Here is a 20,523-nt window from a genome sequence, read left to right on the forward strand (position 1 = left end):
GAGAAAGAGGAGCTACCATTATACATTTCACTGCTGGACTTGAGCATTGGCTGGATGTTGGCTTCTGCATTTTATCTGTCTATGGCACACGTGATTTTAGTTGCCTGAGGACCAGAACACATTGATCTCACTATAGAGACATCAGCATGAAACATGACAGTCTGCAATATGTGCAGGATCAGGTAGAAAGGCGTCAGAATATCTTGATCAGCCTTTCTCATTTTGATGTAAAGATTTATAAAAAAAATTTTAGGAAAATTACATGTGATATTGCCTGGTGGGAGAGCCACTTTGCAAAGTCAATGCTTTAAGAGACTAGTGGATACTCAGTCAGTTGAAAAAGAACTATAGGTAGCCATAACCCAACATGCATCTTGCTACTCTTGCCTTTACTACACTGTTATAACAACCATCTCAGTGATAGTGCTTGTGTCTAATTGACTGACTTGCACAATAGAAAGAAAATTATTATGTATAATCATTTCACAATCTGTAAAGTCACTCCCTCTTTCCCTGCTGCTTTATTGCATACCACATGTTCAACCACCATATAGTTTCTTTTCTCAAAATGCCTTTGGGCAGTAGCAATATGTAGCATGGAACAAACTACTGAAACTCCAAGTCTTGCATAACTCAGCATGGGCTGTAAAAGATAGGTCAGGAATTGAACATGCACACGATTTCTTGTTACACAACAGCTGCAGGAGCTGGCTTCACAGCAGAACAGGAGCTGAATTTGGCCTGTTTAAAACTCATCTAAAATTGTAATTTTTCCTATTGGGTTCAAGATGGAGGCAGGACACACATATATAACATATAAAACCAAGCAGAAAGCGTTTTTCAGAGGACAGAAGACTCAGTGTTGCTGTCCTTATATACTAGAGTACATTTGCTCTTGAATGTACTTGAGTAGCCTCTTTGATGGGATTATGTATGTGTGTAAAGTGTGTGGAATCTGGCTGAGACTGGTGAGTCAAAAAGCATCCCCAATAACCAATTTAAAATGTTAGAGCATTCAATTAAGTTTTATTAATTACTAGAAAGACTGTAAATGTAATTTTGTTTCAATATAAATAAGTTAAAATAATTTTATAAGAAAACAAACTTTTCTTAGTTTTCACAGACTTACGTGTCCATTAACATTTCCACGGTCACAACTGAGGACATAGAAAGCAGCAAAGGGAAAACGCTTTCTTTTGGTTTTATTGTGTTAATGTATTTGCTTTTATCTGAAGGTGTAAAGATTGCAAAAACTTGTACAGAGGGGAAATCTTCTTCTTTATCTTGTGGAGATTTATAGCTGCAATAAAAGCAAGCAATAGTCTTCTATCAACAGTGCTGGAGGAGAGCCTGCCAAAACACACAATGTGTAGGAAGAACGGTAGCTTTAATTAAATTTGTCATTACCATTTGGCTTAACAAGTACCTACAGACTTGAAAAATGGCTTAAGGTTTGTCTGAGGCAGGTGAACAGATGACAGCTCTGTCACAGAGACACTGCTACACTTCCTGGTTTGGTTGAACAGCTTCAAGTGTTCACAGCACATTACAGGACAGACCTGAACCCACTCAGCTGGGACAGAAATCATGGGGAAGCACCCTCAGCAAGGGGAGATTAGTTGCAATACTCTGACCTTTCTGTGACTTACGGGCTCATCTCCACCCAAAACTGTTTAGCTCCGAGATTATCCTCTTCAATTGCTAGGGTAACTGACACACCCTACCAGCAGCAGCAATTCCTTACGCTTAAGCTCAGGTAACAACTTTCAGAATATGGATAAGTGCCCCTCTAAAGGGAAGAGCACATTAGCCCTGTTTTTTACAATCAGATACCTGAGGAATCTATACTCCAAACACTCTGAGAAATTAAAGCTTTTCTTGCCTCTTTTGTGGGGAAAGGAAAAGAAGTTTGAAACTGGTCTTGTTCACTTTTCCTTAGAAGATACAAACGTTGGAACACACACAGGCTTCTGAGTCCACACAGTTCACCTGGCATGAAGATTTACTGTCTTTATTTATCTTTTGGTTATACGAATACTCAGTCATGCCAAAATAAGCCAATTTCCAAACTGACAGCTTTTGATAGCTACATTAATAACCTAAACTGGTGACTAAGAAGTGAAAATGTCCATCCCGTAGATCCCAGCATTCTTAAGCTATTCTTTCAAATTTCTCAGACACTTTAATTGTGGAAAATGCTGAAGCCATTTTCAATGTATTATAATTATCTTGCTACGTGCAATATAATATTTACTTGACACAAGGACAAGAAGAACAACTAAGTTGTTCCTGAACAACAAGATCTTCAAATCTCATGGGCCAATACTATCAATGAAACATAAGAAAATGCAAGTAGTTATACATACCAACAAATTATAACATACTTGCATAACTACATCTGATGATCTAGAGGCAATTGATTTAGATACAATCTAAATTTTCTAATTTTTGTCTCTAACATAGACTGGTAATAAACTTGTCCTTCTACTCAGGAGAGTTGTAGCAGGTGAAAATAGAACTATTGCTGGAGGCATGATGACTCCTTATCTTTCCTTAAGAGACCTCTCTGCTCCAGAAAAATAGCAAACATTTCTGATTCCAAGAAACTTCCCCATAACTTTTAAATTCTAAAACTTCTATTCAAAAAAGCAGCTTTGAGCAGTTATGAGCATTCAGATGAAGATCAGTAATGGAATTATACAGAACAAAATATATGACTGGAGAAAAATCCTTTAAGGTTTGAAATTCCTCTATAATCTGTTTTGTGCAATGATCTGGGAGCCTACTAAAGCACACTCAACATTCATAATCACTTTTAACCTTCACAAAGGCTGACTATAATGAAAAAAACCCTGGAGAGTTGTGGCTGGATGCTTTTGTTAGCTTGGACAGTAGGAGGAAGTAGTCTCAACCACCTAGGCTATGCATGTTCTTTGTAAAGATAATGTAAAGGAGACTTTAAATCCAACTGCTAAAAGCCATTATTATAGGCTACAGAAGACCCTTTTTATGTTATAGTATGACCTGAACAGGCCAGCTACAACTGAAGATGACCATCTTTACACTAGATGCATTTGCTTGTGTTTGTAAACTACATCTTGCAATTCTGAAGTTATAGAGGATATTTTCTTCCAGTTATGGAAAATCAGTCCAAAGGGCAGTCTATTCCACTAAGCAGTTGAAAATATTGAGACTGAAGTGAACTGAAGGATGCATCATCTTTAATTAGGTTGCTTTTAAGCAAACATTTTTATCAGCTTTAAAGCAGGTCAAATCTAAATAACTGAATAATTGTTTGACAAGTGATTATGTGAAATATAAATAAAGGAATAGTTCTTGGGTTATCATTCAACCTGATTTAGGCTCCTGAATGTAAGTACTCCATTTTTAAGCGGATGTTATAGAGTCTGATGTATAGATGTGTTCATATTCTGCAAAAAGAAAAGGATGCCTATGTTCTCTTCTCTAGAACTGAGCTGACTGTAAACTCCATCACTTCACCACAAACTGTGTGCAAACCAAGAGAGCAGTTCTCCTGCAGTGGACTATAATGACAGCACAGCTACACTCCAGTCTGTTTGACAATGGAGAACAACCAAAATCTGATGCCCAACATTACAACTTTAAGACACAGTCAAATGGCTATTATTTGCACTGCCAGAACTAAACTTTATTTCCATGTGTATTACATACTGGTATTTGATGCCAAGTACATTAAAATTACTTTAACAGAGGATTTAGGTGAGGAATATTTATTCTTCACTAAACAGGTTAGAAAGGAATGTAAAAACCTATAGGAAAAACTGTTTAAACTTTGTTTTGATTTTTGGCAAACCAAACAGCAAGTACTTTTCTATTCTCTCAGATCTTTCTAGGTACCAAAAAAAGCATCTTTTCATAATCATGCATCTCAGGAAAAAATAGTCTTACAAAATCCATTTCTTATGCTAAATACTAGTTACAAATAAGAGTATTAACACAAAACTCCCAATTCCTATTTTTAAATACAAATATTGTTATATTATGAAATGGGGATAAGTAAAACATATTAAATCTAGTAATTTAAAGCAAACTGAAACATGCTGTTTACTTCTATGTGGAAGAATTAGGATATTATATGGTTCAAGCACTGCAATAATTTTTATCAACATCTTGATGCCTAGAATGTCAAACTGCTGAACAGAAAGACGTGTATTCAGATCTGAATAGCACCAGTTTTTTCTTTTTTTTTTTTTAAAAAAAAAAGATACTAACATTTATTAAAATGAGTGACATGACTACTTTTTGAAAGTGACATGCACAGGTAGAGAATTTGCTTTAAGTCTCCAACTAATAAGCTAAGTTTTAGACAATACGGAACAATTATTAATGTATTTCATGGTACACAAGAAAACAGTGCTTCCACAGCATATCCCTTGTTCTCAAGTACAAAAATATCAATTATGGGTAGTCAATAGTTATCAAAATTTTTATTGGTACAGAATGAAAGCAGCATTTAATTTTTTTTTTCAACAATACATCATAAAATTCCCTAGTACACAGGTGGAGGAGTGAAACAGGCTCTGTACTATTCACCAGCTACTAATCCTATGTCTGGATTTATTTGGCCTTTCCTAGCCAAGTACGACCAATATCATTTACAGCAAAGGGCAGGCAGTTCTTCAGTGTGAAAGGTCAGTATTTAGTCTTACTAAAACACTATTTTTGAAACAATACATCACTTAAATCTATAATCACATACATTAAGAGTGGAAAAAAAATTTCATTAACAAGAACTATTGAGACTGGGCATAAGTGTCTTAACCACAAACCCTGGAAATATGAGTGCTTTGATGTGGCCCTTTTTGGTGAGAGAATAAGAACAACGAAGTATGGCTTTTCAATCTTCCTTTTAAAAGCATGTTTTACATAATTTTGTAGGCTTAAATGGTTTTAAAAGACCTCTCACATTTTCCTGTAAAATCATTTGCTAATTGCTATTGTTAATTATAACATCAGTACAGTAAATCAAAGCCTGACAGTTGATCATCAACATAATACAGAAGCCATTTGTTTTTGCTGTTGATTTTTGTTAAGGGAGGTATTCCTTTTGTAGTAAGAGCCATCCTACAGTACTATCAAACATCTCAGAGTCTATTACTACATAGCTTCTAAAATAAAATCCTCAACAGTTTTGTTTTCCAGCAGATATTCTAATCAAGCTTATGCAGAGAGCAAATACAATCAAGTGCAGACAGTTCAAAAAGCATCTCTCATACATATTCTTTTAGTTATCCTCTGCAACATAAAAGCCCCTCCGCACCCCACTAAATGGGGGGGAGAAGGGGAAACAGGTCTGCCATTCATGTAGGCGTTTGGCTAGCATAAAGTTTTATTCAAGTTGTTAACAAAAATAGTTAAACATTTTTACAATTTAACATCCAGTCTGACAAAAGGCAAATCAATGAAAAAAATACAAAAAAGTAAAAAAGTGCACTACCCAGTCCAGTATTTTGCTTTAAAGTCATGTCACTTACAGTATATGAAAAATAAACCCAGAAGTGTAATTACTTTAAAATACACCGCTTCCATATTTCAGTATTTTACACATATATTCTATAGTGGAAGAGGAGATCTCTTAAAAACTTTACTCTTAAAATATTGAGGTGCATATGCCAAGTAGAATAAACTTGGCAAGTTAAGTTGCAGTAGAGAATCCTTTCAAATTTGGCATTCCATTTATATACCTAACTGTGCCAGTAAGGTCTATAGTACCTAAATCTTCTAATAAGAACAGTAACTTTCGTTAATGTAGATTTACTAATACAGACAGCTACAAGATACGGTGAGGTCAGCAATTCTATGGGTTCCTAAGGGAGATATAAGTCCTGATTTCTTCTTCAAATGGTACAATGTCACAACAAGCTTTAAGGCCATGTTTTATTTGCTGATTAATGGACAAAAGGCAATGGATTCCCCCCCCACACCAAATATTTTCTTGAAAGTCTGTGCTCATAAAAATCATGAAAAGTTGGAAAGACTTAATTATTGAAACTTTAAATATATTTTACACAATCTTGTTTGTACAAAAATACAAGTTAAATATAAACATAAAGCAATCATGATAATTTTATGTAAATCCATTTTGTGATATTCTGTTATATATAAAAAAGTTTCTCAGCTCTGTCTCATTTGTGAAAAGATCAATACCAGATTGAACCACTACTGGCAAATGGCCCTAAAAAGCACACTTTAGCATTAAATATGTTTTACACTGTAAGTACCATTTCCTGATTTCATCTTTTCTAAAGACTGGCAAAAGATAGGGCAGTATGTCCATAAACCAACAAATAACTTGGCTACAATGTCATAAAACACAAACACACAAATCTGTACAATAAACCCATTATGCAGTACATACTTGTTACACACACATACACAGACATGGAATGAAACTTAGTGAGACGCTGTTTCAAGTTCACTGTTCTTCAGCCTGGCATTTTGTCTTACTTCATCAAACGAATATGACTTCGTTACCTTTCCATTCTTAAACACTGTATGAAGGAGATCCTGCAAGAAAAAACACTGTTTTAGTAGGAGTGAAACATCTCTCAAGGAGATTTGAGAAATGAACAAATACAGGTTGCACAGGTTACACAAACTTAAAAGCAGGCACCCAAATCACATCTGTCAGAACTAGAGCCTCATGCTGTTAAGATACTTGACCTTTTCAGCTTCTACCTTTCCATCTTTAGCTAACAGTTAGACAGAAAAGAGAATTTAAGCCATCCTGTACACTGATATAAGTTTTATACCAAATATTCCCCAGAGTGAAATGCCCACATCCGGCCAAAGCGAAAGACATACGCTAAACATACCCTGCTAAAGCAGCTAGTAAGAAAGGATGCTCACTTGAACTAATTAAGTGCAATTCCATTACAGAGCTTCAGACAAAATCTTTATTTTCTCCACAGCAATTGCAAAAAAAAAGCTTTCTTTGCAATCCCCTTTACACATATACTCTGTAAAACAGAATACTAAAGAGTTTTCACAAACAGCACACTGAAAGAGCAAAGCACAAACAGAAAATACAAACCAATACCAGACAGCAGCTATGCTTGATTAGCTATTGCAAGGATCTGTGGTTTTAGGAAAACAGGTCTACAAAAGTTCCCCTTCCATCTGCCCTTCTGTTCCCAGAATGACGAAAACCACATACATGACACACACTAACAAAGAAGTTTTCTGTACTGGGATATGAGTTATTTCATCTGCCAAAAAATGAAGGAAAATGTTTGCATAATTTAAATCCAATTAGTTGTGATTGAGTTGTTTTGAAGAGAGATTTTACACCATTTACTGCCTATATATAAAATTTACAGGTGCGTATCATAAACATATATACATGGACTACGCTGAGGGTTGGACTAGATGATCTCCAGAGGTCCCTTCCAACCTTACCATTCTATGATTCTATGCATAGGCATACATATAACTTTGAAAATAAACAAGTTCTAAAACTGCCCTTCTGCCTTTACAGGCTTGAAGTTTTCCTTAAGTTTTCTAGTAAACAAAAGCACCTTTAGGTTAAAGGCAGAAGGGTATGGAAGAAGTGGAGCTGTAAAAATACAACAGTGATTGTAAAACTGAGATCTGTCTGATAAATTTAAAAGAAGAAAGCAAACTTCGTTATATATGTAGATAATATGTGCTCTGGATGCCAAGATCTAAGAATAACAACAAGGACTTTAATACAGAAAGACACTCAATACACAACTTGCCTACTGAAAACTTGCTTGCCTATTGAGATATCAAACCAAAAGTCTGAGACTGGGTTAAAGTTTGTGCTCATTTTACTGAAATAGCATCTAATTTTGCTATGCTAAAGAATTAACAGGGCAACTGGTTTAATTTAAATCTTTGAACACTGGTGAACTACTCCATGTACAGATATAGAACATTCCTACCTAAAGGAAATGTTTACAAATCTCAGTGAAGTAGAAACAAACTTTGCTTAAGTCTTGTGTTTTCACCTCTTCCCTCCTCTCCCCTCCCCCCCCCCAAAAAAAATCAGACACTACTCAAATTGAGCAATATAGCCCATAAAAAACTACTCAGCTAGCATATACTATGCAAATTTTGGAAAAAATTAGCAATGACCCTTTTCTTTTCCTGGACAGACAGACAGACTAACTGTGAAACTTGAAGAGGTAACATTCTATTTCTACTGAATTTAGCCTGTGGACACTTCTGAAGTAATAATAAGCTAAATATTAAGACAATTAAAACAAATTTCTAAAATTAAGTTATGATCTGCTTTTTATCAGTCTACTTTTATATGGAAAGTGATTTGATAAAGCTTGAAAATTCATACCTGTCCATATTCTTCAAGATCTCCCTTGCCTTCTTCAAGTGTTACATAATCTCCAGCAGGTGTCCTATGCAAAGACAGTCGGCCTTTCTTTGATCTTTTGTTTGGATCGGCTACAGGATCCTTGAAGACATTTACCTAAAAATCAGAAGAATGTCTTATAAAAGGAAAGAGCTTGGTGGGGCTTCTGTACTTTATGCAGATGGTGGTAATGTAACAGGAAATGTGAAACAGCTTTTCAAGTTGGGAGCCTTCTGTTGAAAACATGATGGTAGAAGCAGTAGAAGACATACCCCAAGACCGTTCGTCACCACATAACTACATTTGAAGGAACAGTTCAAGAGATCTCTAGTTAGTTTCTGCAGCAAAGCTCCACCAGATCCAAAGGCAATATTCTCAATACTCCATTTATTCTTCTTCATTCCCTCCACAATCTAATAAGAAAAAGAAAAGGATGATAGAATCTATTTTTAAACCATGCTATTAAGAAAAAAAAATTATACTACTTAAAGAAGATGCTTTTATAGACAATTAAACCTACTAACATTCAGTTTCCAGAAGATATATGTAACCATTTTGTCAATATTTGGCCTGCTGTTTACTTTACAATTGTTATTCTAGCACATCAGAAAAATTAGAAAAAAGTTTTTGCTATATTATCATCATCATGCTCACATATGCAAAAAAGATCACTTTTTCCTTCCCAAACTAGGACAGCTCAGTAATGTAACACCCAATCAGAGCTCTAAAGAAAATAGATGACTCTGTGGGGGAGTACTTCAGAGCCTTCCAACCTCTCAAAATTATGGGCAGGCCTCAAAGTATAATGTGCATCCTGAAAGAAAGCAATCATCTTGCACATCCACTCCAGAAAGAGATCTGCCCACTTTGACCAATGACTGCAACAAAGCAGTTCTTTTAAAGCTAGAAATAGTTGCATTAGAAATTTATAGGATGGAAAATGGAAATACAATTTGAAACATCAACAGAACATGCCAACCAAAAGCTACTAAAAAAGTTTGTATGCCACCTTCTCAGGCAGGTTCAGAGCACTGTGAACTGCATGCCTATCAGCAGGCAATTTAAGATTTACTACATCATTTCCTCTCCACCCTAAATCTAGCCACAGAAAGACATGTCATCCTCTAGCTGGGAGTCATGAATGCTGGTTAAGTCATACTCATAAATGGTCACGATTTGTTTCCCTGACCCGTTACCCATATGACAATCTGAAAAAATGGCTATAGGCACAACAGGAGTGTGTTTGACTTTATAGCTACAAACATTCTACTAACAAGAGCAGGTGAGAAAACTTTAGAGTGGGTGAAATAGCAAAATCCCACACCATCCAGGAAAAGGAAGCCGAGGAGTAGAATGGATGGAACTAATCCAAAGAGAACAGTACGGAATTTCAGAAAACAACAGCATCAGAATTTTTTGTGCACTCTCAACCTTCTGTATTAAAAGCAATATGGCAGGGTAACACTAAACAGGGCTGTTTTAGCAGCTACTGAGGTCATTTCCTTAAAGGATGGCTAAGGCAAAGCGAAAGTTTCCTATGGAAAAAAAAAGAGGCAATTCAACTTCAGACACAGACAGTGGCAAACTGGTAGTTAATGTAAACAAAAATGTACACTAGTATTTTGTTTATTTATTTAGTGACATGTAGATCTCTTGAAGGATACTCTCAAAGTCTGAATACCTGGCAGAGACCAGCCAAAAGAAAAGGTGACCTGCAGAGCCATAACCTTTCAAGAGTACACCCTGAACATTTTCCCACCAGATTCAACAAAGATCTGCTGCAGAAAGATCTCATTCGTGAGTTTCCCTCATTCTTACAGTACCCTACTCAGCTTCACCCAACAAGCCAAGCAAAAAAAAAAATTTTTTCAGACCTGCCTCCCCTCTGCCATGATTTTCACTTAAGAGAACCCTTTGGAAAGTTCTGCATCTTGAACCAATACCTCTTCAATATGTGAAAATCCTGTGGATTTTAGCAGCAGTCATCATCATCAGAGGTGACTCTTCACAAAAGGAAGCTGTATTTTCAGGTTAGTAGGTTCTCCTGGAACCAGTTTTAAAGGGGACACCCAAAAGAGGATAAAGGATTTTGGGCAAATACGTGAATGAGATACTCCCTTAAGCATTCTGGAAATAAATGAAGGTAACAGAGGAAGCGTAAGAAAAGAGATTTTCATCCCCTCTCCTTAAGCTTAAGGCCAAATAGAACAGTAAGAAATTAGCCTGGAATAGGCCTGCATAACATCTGTGCTTATCCACACTGTCTTTAGAGAAAGCAAATGTAGGTAAATTCCACCTAAATTCTGAGCAAGTTCTGTCCAGACTCTGATCAGTCCTGAAGCCACACAAACTGCTAGCCAGGCCTAAGCCTGCAGCACATCCTGCCTCTGCCCTTATCAGGTCTTATAAATCATGTCTGACATTGCCCTCCTCTCCAATTTGTGCAAATGCTCACAAGTAGAACTTGCTTGAATGTATCTACAAGACGTGGCGTCTGCAAGGTGGCATAAACAACATCTCACTAAGGCTTAGACTTCATGGCCATTGATACTTGTAGATTAACAGATGCTAGTGCAAGTATAGAGCAGCTGGCACACGACTGTTCAGTCCCTTGACTGCATCAGAAGCCCTTTCAGCTAGTGTTCCTGCTCTCACTTACAGACAGTTTATCCACCTCTTGCCATAAACAAGAGGTGGATAAACTGAGTGAAGAATTAGCTTCCACTGTCCATTCTTTCCCAAGGGATTTTCCTTAGTCAGACTGATCTTTGGCTGATAAATCATGGAAGAAGGTAAGGGATATTGAGACTAGAGCTGAAACATGGCTCTGAAGGTACCTGTGATCTACAAGAGAGTCCCAGATTGCCCTCTCTTCTCTATACTTTCAGAACCTCTAAACAGCAGCAAAAATGGAGAGAAGAAAAGAGAAAGATCCCAAACACAACTGAATTTTCTCCTAGAGGAAACCATACAGAAGAATTCATTGTATCACACTTTCAAACTTATACAAGGAGAATAGTTCAAGTGTGCAGGTTTTGACCACCGTCCTCTGACCATTCTGGGCATGATTATCAGTTGTGACCCCAGATTAGAGGATTTTCTCTGGATAATAATTTAAAGATAGCTGGAAATTGAATGTTCAAAGAGAATTCTTTGAAAGTGTAGTATATTGTGGAGTTAGCAGATTGGAATGATTTAAAAAAGTGAAAATGCCAGAAGAAAGTCAGAAAAGGTTCCTTACCTGTTCTACCAGCATCCCCTATTAAAACAAAGAATTTTAAAATCCAGTTTATACTCTGAGTTGTTTTCTGTATTTTTTTTCAGCTAGTTTGGATAGTTAAACAAGACTGATCAGTCATTACTCATTCCATTTTTCCTGCCATAGCCATTATCATAGATTTGATCTACAACAATAGATCATGTCTGAAGTCTAGGACTGACAGGGTAATTAAGAGAATCTCTTGCATAGGCTTTAACAGGGGCAGGGGAAAAGGGAAAAAAAAAGTCATGATACTTGTTCATGTCATCTCCTTGTTGAAAGGGAAGAGTTTTACTTCAGGGGTTTTTTTTAAATGGCATTCTACTGTCCAGTCTTCTAAAAGTCCACATAATAACTTTGACTTTGCTGACATAAAATTGTTCCATGAAATTTTAAATGGAAGTAAAACCAGACTGCAAGCTCTTCTGCTCCAACATAACTTGCTGCTGCCAAATGAGCAGCATCTCTTTCCTCCCTTCCTGCTTCCCCCAACTCCAATCAACAGTTTGTTTTCTTTCCTGTATGGTGCTGGTGATTACTGGACCCTTCATTGGGCCAATTCAATCACTAGAACAACAGAAAATTGACCACTTTTGATTGAATTGGATTCCTACTACATTTGTGATTAGTTTGGGGGATTTAATGACCAAAGTTGACACGAAACATCCAGCAAGATTACAGAGTCAGAAAAAGATGACAGGGAGGTCCCTAGGCAATAGCAAGTTGCTATGCCTGCTTCATGAGTCTTGTGGAACAAGATCCTCAACTGTTTTCTACTACGTATTACAGGTAGATTTGTTTTCATAATCAGTAATAGTTTGAATGAGGAAAATATGTAAACAGGCAGATCATCTGAACAAAGAGTTATTCCTTCTATCCATATTTTCTCCCTTTAGCTGATGGAATTATTTCTCTATTCAGTTAAGAAAGAAAACTCTTTACAAGAAAATATTAATCGTCCAACTTGTTTCCTGTCACAGACTCATGAAAATCTCAACAGGGACATGTTTTGCCTAATACAGGCATCAATTCATGACTAAATTCTGTTAAACAGTCATTGAGAATAAATAGTTTATAAAAATCAAGCAATTTTTCTTCTCTCAGTATCTAACAATAAGACTTTCCTTCTAGCTATTAACCTTTCATGCTTGCGCTCTGTTAAACACATTAGCACAATTGTATAGGCTCAAAAAAAAAAGTCACAGGAAAAGCAAATTTGCTTTCAAGACCTTTGGAGCAGGAGCAAAACTGTACTGCATAATTGCACTAAAGTTGTCGTATCAGGTAGCAATCTCAATATTAACTACTCATTAAAGATTTGAATAACAAGCATCTCCAAAATTCTGTGGTTTAGGTTCACATTATGCACTCATGTTAAGTATACAGATAGTTTCACAGCAGCTAGAGAACTAGCTTGGTGTCTCTCTTGCTCTGAAACTTGAGAAGTGGCAAAACTCAGCTTTGTTAAAAAGAATCTAAAGGTGAGTCAACCTAGAAAACTAAGACAGACGTCCACAAAATACAGTAAAGTTTATCTTAGGTCCATCCAACTTGTTTCTATTTTTGAACGCTAGTTCAGCTAACGATGAAACGTTCCAGAAAAAACCTGATGAGGTCAAGTCTTCCTTTACATACTCCTCATCATGTGTAGTTACTGTAGCCTGTACCATATTGATCAGATTATATCAGCTAGCATCTTCCTCTAGCCAATAGTGGTGAATTTATAATTAGCTTCTAGCATGCAGTAGCTACTAAATAATTAATTCTTGTCTTGCTAAAACTGTACTTTTCGCATCATTAGTAAAAGGTTATGTATATTGACCAGATTCAAGCATCAGTAGTTGAACACAGTCCAATTTGACTCAAACTATTAGTCTGTTTTCTGTATTTTCTGGGTTTTCAATGATGTCTGTTCTATTAGTTGCCAAATCAATGGACTCCTTAGCCTTGTTTTGAAGCGTCTCCTTCAAAAACCACACCTTCAAAATTTGAGTGCAAGCACACTTTAGATGCTACATAACCGATCAGCCAAACGCTATTACTACTATTGCTATAGCACAGCAGTTGTGCAATGTACTTTAGATATCAATGGAAGGAACAATCACTGCTAGATCTTGATCTTGATCTGAATTAGGCTTGACAAGAAGGATGAAAGTAAACAAAAGGAGAGACAGTGGGAGGATAAGAGTTACAACACTGAGATTAGGAAATGCCTTTTAATTATTTATGCATCTTAATCTCGTTTGGAGTTGTAATGAATTTGTTTTATTCATTAGGATATTACTGCCACTGTCTAGAACGAAGGGCAGGATGGGATCAGTAGGGAAGCTGCAACAGCTAACTAGCCATGATAGTTTCTAGATTAAACAACAACATTGCCAACTTCACTGTGAGACATGAACATGATCCCCTACCTCTTGCAATGTGTTGATATCCACGCCATCCCCTTGAATAACTCTGAGATATGGTGGCAGCAACTTGTAGCCTTTTGAGTTCTCTGTAATGGGAAACTTCTTCCCTAAGATCTCTAAGACCTATTGAAAACAGAAGAGAGACATTCAAAAAACAAAACCAAACAAAAACCTCATTCTCCCCCACCCCTGTTCTGCAATTCCAGCAAAGAAACAATTTCCACATTTGAGTCATGTTCTCAAAAAAGCTAACCCATAAATATACCCACATACCCTGCTCTAAATATATCCACATAAACACACAAACAAAAAGTATGCCAGTCATTGTACTGGAAACCATTGGATTAAAGCAATCAGAAACCACATGGTCTTTACAAACTTGTACACATGAGCTAATTGTAAACACGCACATCTCTTTTCATTTTGGTTGCTACAATCTATTAATGTGTCAGCTAACATCCTGCTCTTTCTTTGACCTCCCTTGAGATGGTGCATGGGGCTTTGAGTTTTCCGAAATTTTGTTAACCAATGATAATTAAAATAAAACTCTTCAGCCAGGATGTTTTTTTCTTATCAGCTCTGATAAGATTATTCAAAGTTCCAATCTGTTATTTGTCACTTATCTCAAAGGAAAAAAAAATTATAAATGGTTGTATAAATCTGATCTGATAGCCAACATATCTACAATCTCCTCTACTTTCTTATTAAAACGCTGCTGAGAGCTACTCTAATTCAGAGGTATCAACAGTTTTTACAATGAATTTGCAAAAAGCATTATGCTCTCTTAAAAGCTACAAGGCAAAAAGTGTCTTTCAGCTTTAACGTCACATGTCACTGACTTCAGTGCAAGTCTTACAAAACAGGGAGGAGTGCTCAACTTGTGTTTGTAGTATAAAACAGTGAGGTACACTATTACAGGGTTCTAGATCACACAGAATCACAGAATGGTTGAGGTTGGAAGGGACCCTGGAGATCATCTAGTCCAACCCCCCTGTTGCCTCTTGTCCTGTTGCAGGGCACTACTGAAAAGAGTGCAGCCCCATTTCCTTGACACCCTCCCTTCAGATACTTGTACACATTGATAAGATTCCCCCTCAGTCTTCTTTTCCCCAAGCTAAACAGGCCAAGCTCTCACAGCCATTCCTCATAGGCAGATGCTCCAGCCCTCTGATCATCTTTGTAGTCCTACGCTGGACTCTCTCCAGTCTCCAGCTCCATGTCTCTCTTCAACTGGGGAGCCCAGAACTGGACACAGTACTCAAGATGCGGCCTCCCCAGGGCTGAGTAGAGGGGCAGGATCACCTCCCTTGACCTGCTGGCTACACTCTTCCTGATGTACCCCAGGATACTACTGGACTTCTTGGCTATAAGGGCACATCACTGGCTCACAATCAACTTATCCATCAGCACTCCCAGATCCTTCTCTGCAGTGCTGCTTTCTAGCAGCTCAGCTCCCAGCGTGTACTGGCACATGGAGTTATTCCTCTCTAGGTGCAGGACCTTGCACTTGCCCTTGTTGAACCTCAGGAGGTTCCTCTCTGTTCAGCCCTCCAGCCTGTCCAGGTCTCTGAATGGCAGCACAGCCCTCTGGTATATCAGCCACTCCTCCCAGTCTGGTATCATCAGCAAACTTGCTGAGGAGGCACTCCATCCCTTCCATCCATGTCACTGATGACTAAGTTGAACAGGATGGGACCCAGTACTGAGCCCTGGGGAATTAGACTCTGCACCACTGATGACAATGCTCTGAGCTCTGCCTTTCAGCCAGTTCTCAATCCACCTCACTCTCCACTCGTCTAACCCACACTTCCTGAGCTAGGGAAGCTTCCTAGCTAACCCACACTAGGAGGGTGTTATGGGAGACAGTGTCAAAAGCCTTGCTGAAATCAAGGTACACAACAACCACTGCTCTTCCCTCATCTACCCAGCCAGTCATGCCATCATAGAAGGCTATCAGATTGGTTAAGCAGGATTTCCCCTCAATGAATCCATGCTGACTACTCCTACCACCTTCTTTTCCTCCATATGCTTTGATGACATCCAGAATGGGCTGTTCCATCACCTTTCCAGCTATGGAGGTGAGGCTGACTGGCCTGTAGTTTCCTGGGTCCTCCTTCTTGCTCTTTTTGAAGACTGGAGAGACACTGACTTTCTTCCACTCCTCAGGCACCTCTCCAGTTCTCTATGACCTTTCAAAGATGATGGAAAGCAGCCTAGTAACATCCGCCAGCTCCCTCAGTACTCGTGGCTACATCCCATCAGGGTCCATGGATTTGTGGATGTCAAGTTTGCCCAAAAGATCTCTAACCTAATCCTCCTTGACCAAAGGAAAATCTTCCTTTCTCCAGACCTTCCTTCTTGTCTCTAGGATTCTTGAGGGCTGCCTTTAGCAGTCAAGGCTGAAGCAAAGTAGCCATTCAGTAACTCTGCCTTCTCTGCATCGATACCTAACCTTAGTGGTAAGAAGTCTTATTTGCCTTGTATTTATTAATACTTCAGCTGTTTCCTGTTTTATTTGTTAAGTGATGAGAGACCTCTCTCTATAGAATCATTCCAACCTCATTAGACAGTAGAACTGATCACTGTTGCAAAAGCTTCGGGAATGGCATGTGAGAGCTGATTTGTTGAAAAAGATAATCTATTTAGGCTGCAAAAGAGAGTTTCCGTATCTATATTTAACAATATAAATGCTTAGATTTTATAGAGGTCTAAAATGTCCAACACAAACTATATGCTATACATATGTTTCCTATGTTTGTTAGCTAGTCATTACAAAACAAAAACAACCACCATTCCAAATCTTGTATACAAATGACTTCAAGAAAGCATTACCTTTAAAACAGTGTCAAGAGGATTCCCGGAATCTGGTCTAATAATAAGTGGTGCCTCTGGACTTCGGGCTTCAATTATGTGCCTTAAGTCATCACCCCATATTTTTTCACAAGCATTGTATATGTCGTAGCTGTCACTAACCACAGATACAGGCACTGAAGAGAACTGTGTCACTATATGTTCAAAAGCATCTTTTTCATGATCTTTACCCCAAGCTGTTATGGTACTGTGAAGTCAATTGAAAGTCCACATTAGAACAGTATTTATATGTTAAATCACACATTCAGTATTTCCTATTAGCAATAGTTCAAGGTGGTATGATTACACAGATAGGATATACTATATGCTTATCAATTCTGTGTTGCATGGACAATAAATACACTAACAGTATCTTGAACTCATCTTTTACAACTCAGAGAAACCCTTCTCTTTCTCATATATATACATATACATATATATATACACATATACATATATATATATATACACACACACACACATATATATATATATATATATATATATATATATATATATATATATATATGAGAGAGTGGGAGAATTCTTTGCTAAAGCTGAAATTCAGACAACTAGAGAACTACCGACACAAGTACTGCACATCCACTCCAGCAATTTCAGACTACAGAATGGAAAGTAGAGAACTAGCACCTAAGTTGGAAAAATTTTAAAGAAAACATGATTTATTTATTTATTTTAAGAAAAAGAGATTTAAAAACACTGTGGTGGTTCTGACCATTCATACAAGGGCTTTTCTCCTAAGAAAAATGCAGAGTGTTACCATTGGTATAAGGGTACAAGCAAGCACATACAACAGAGTTGCTAAGAGAGGTAATAAGTTACTGAATGCCAGCTGATCAGCAGTGAGAGTCTGCATTTAGCTGCCACAGACCAGCTGATAAAACTTACATTAATAACTTGTGCATGAACCCCTAAAAAATGTGCTCACACAAAGCACGGATGTGCAGTAAGAGCTAGTGTGCATTAAATTTATACTGTAACATGCTATCATCAGCTTCTCTGTCTGGACAAGCTCTGGCTTACAGTAGTGAAGTGACAGAATAAAATGCTTTTGAAAGAGGTCAGGGCAGTCACAGGAACAAACCTAGTGGTGTGCCAGAGGCAAGCACCTTAATTATAACACCACCTCGAGAACTTTGGAACATTTTGGATTGCTTCCAAGAGCAATCTTTTGTGTACTAGCTTGAAAAAAGAGTGAGTGAATTCTTCATTTGTCAGTGTGAACTTTAACTAGGACAATTTAAGCTGTCTGCTGTGATGCTGTCACTTCAATATGCTGTGCGAGATACATTTCTTCTCTAGCTTCACGTGTTTTCTTTCATTATGGTTAATTTCATAGCTGTTTGGTCAATCATTTTTTGATTTAACTGTAGTATTAAGCTAAACTAAAGAGCAAAAGTTTCCATTAGGTTTTGTTATTTCTACTCATCAAGTGGGAGTTCTGGAGTGTCTCTGCTGTAGTGCTCCAGATCAAGGCACTAGATGTTGTGCTTGCTAAGAGAAAAGCAAATGTCCCTTCCTTTATATTACTCTCATTTCAGTATACAGATACAAAAAGGAAATCCAAAAGATTTCTATTCACTCCTGACCTTGTAAGGATTCAGATTTAAAAAGAGAGACAGACAGACAGACAAAGACATTAATCTCAAATATCTATTTGAGATTAGTACCATATTCTCAAAGCCATCCACAATTCTTAGTGAGAGATCAAGGATTTACCATAGGCTGAATTAGTTATGCTGATTAGGAAGCTTCAGAGTAACTGCCTCTTTTGGAGAGAGAACATGATTTTGGAGAGCCTAGAGCTGCAACTTTTATGACTGTTCAACTTATGATGTTACATTTAAGAATTTTTAAAAACTCTTATCAGTGCTTTGCAGCTATTCACAATGTAAATCTTCAATATCTATTTTGTCTGTAAGCTTTCAAGTCCACTTGTAACAAGAACAATCTACATTTACTTAGAACCTGAAAGGAGCATTCCTTACAACTAAAAACAACTGTACCACCATTGTACCCGTGGAACATAAAGGGGCAGTCAGCAAATTTAGCGTTCTGCCTAAACAGCTGGATCAATCGTTGCTAATACTGTATGATACAAATGAAACAGCTTATGCCTGCCTCCTCTTTTGGAGTGAAACAGGTGTTTTTGGATACAAAAATGGATAAACAAAATTATATTTTGTTAAACTCTTAAAAGGTTTTTTAGCTGAAAAAAATCTAACCTGTGTTCAGCAGCTGGAACAGAATATCCTGGAACTGGATCTTTTGTTCCATAGTACTTTTTAATTAATGCAATTCCTGCTACAGTGTCTGTTCCTTTGAAGTTCACCAAATGAGCTGAAGCTCCTATTCCTGCAGTCTGAAAGAGATGAGACTTTCCGTTGCTACACCAAATACAGAAGGCTAACATCAACTACTGCCTAACAGTAAGATTCCAAACAGCAAGATTCTAACTCAGTTACCATTTCATTCATATACTCTTCACTCATTTCCACAGGAAAGAGTTTCCATAAGGAGAAAAGCCCTCCCAATCTAATACTTGGGTACAGTTCAGGCATGTGTGCCCCCAGCAACTTCCTCCCTCCTTCCCCTCATACGTAAGTCCAAACACCGTGCTCTATGCATCCTAATTTCACAACTGTATTTAGATCCAATAGTTAACAAATACATGCTGTAATGCTCTAAAGTATATTTAAGAAGGATTAGACTTCTCAAGCTGTTAGACAATTAGTATTACCTCTTGCGAAGAAACTCCTCTGTAGCCGAAGTCATGCAGTTTGTACTCCAGTCCTTCTAAGCTGCCAGAAGTCTCCAGCAAATATTTGGCCAAAATCTTTTTCTGCTCTCTAGAATTTGTAGCAACTGTGATTGGATACCATGATTGAACAAGAATAGTCTAAAACAAAAAACAACACATTATCAGGTACATATTTGCTTAGGACTAAAGAATTCCCACATGGCATTTAATCAGACACAAAAAGGTCTATTTATTTTCAGCACCTGCTGAGAAAGCAGTAAAGCTGCAATACTTTGCTTTAGGGTTTAAGTAACTGGCCTTTAGTTATAAGGTAGGTCAGGTATTGAGTGACCATCTCAGGAGTAATTTTTCTCAGACACACAATTCTTCTCTCTTTTCCTCCTTCTTCTCTTACTAGATATAAGTACTGTTGTGATTTTCCCTTAAAATTACTACAAACACTTGTCAGGTAGGAAAAAAAAAGTCTCTATAAAAGCTAAAGAATCCATGCTTATTGAAAGCAGAAACTGAAAGCTGCCAGAGATACGTCTTAAATTAGTAAGGTTTTCATCCTTTAACTTAAGTGCATTAATGTTTATTTAGAAAAACATGCTAACATTCGAAAACTAACCTCAATCCAATTTGTGAGCCAGTAGCACTCTGGATCTGTGTTTTCTACTGTGAAGAGAACATTTCCTCTGGGAATGACAGAGCCCTCAGGAACAGCCTTTATTTCTATAGGAAGATGACCATCATATTTCTGTGAGATAAACAGTAATATTGTTAGACAATAGGAAAGATTGAGACCTATTTCTGCTTTATTTGACTGCAGTGGATGTAAGTCAGGTTGTAATTTTCATGAAAATGAAGT

The 20,523-nt window shown here is 37.3% G+C and overlaps 1 protein-coding gene across 1 annotated transcript in view; it reads right to left on the reverse strand.

The window, feature by feature from the left end:
• Positions 1-3,643: 3,643 nt before the first annotated feature.
• The window catches only part of NAMPT (nicotinamide phosphoribosyltransferase), a 33,299-nt gene continuing 16,419 nt past the window's right edge, over positions 3,644-20,523 (reverse strand). Inside the window, exons 4-11 of the mRNA XM_062582189.1 lie at positions 20,284-20,412; positions 19,653-19,811; positions 19,138-19,274; positions 16,874-17,099; positions 14,045-14,164; positions 8,644-8,784; positions 8,354-8,488; positions 3,644-6,549 (exon numbers count right to left, since the gene is read on the reverse strand). Coding sequence (XP_062438173.1) covers positions 6,436-6,549; positions 8,354-8,488; positions 8,644-8,784; positions 14,045-14,164; positions 16,874-17,099; positions 19,138-19,274; positions 19,653-19,811; positions 20,284-20,412 — 1,161 coding nt within the window. The 3' untranslated portion in view covers positions 3,644-6,435. The remainder of the gene's footprint in view (positions 6,550-8,353; positions 8,489-8,643; positions 8,785-14,044; positions 14,165-16,873; positions 17,100-19,137; positions 19,275-19,652; positions 19,812-20,283; positions 20,413-20,523) is intronic.

The sequence above is a fragment of the Rhea pennata genome, chromosome 1 (genome assembly GCF_028389875.1).
Source record: "Rhea pennata isolate bPtePen1 chromosome 1, bPtePen1.pri, whole genome shotgun sequence".
NCBI lineage: Eukaryota > Metazoa > Chordata > Aves > Rheiformes > Rheidae > Rhea > Rhea pennata.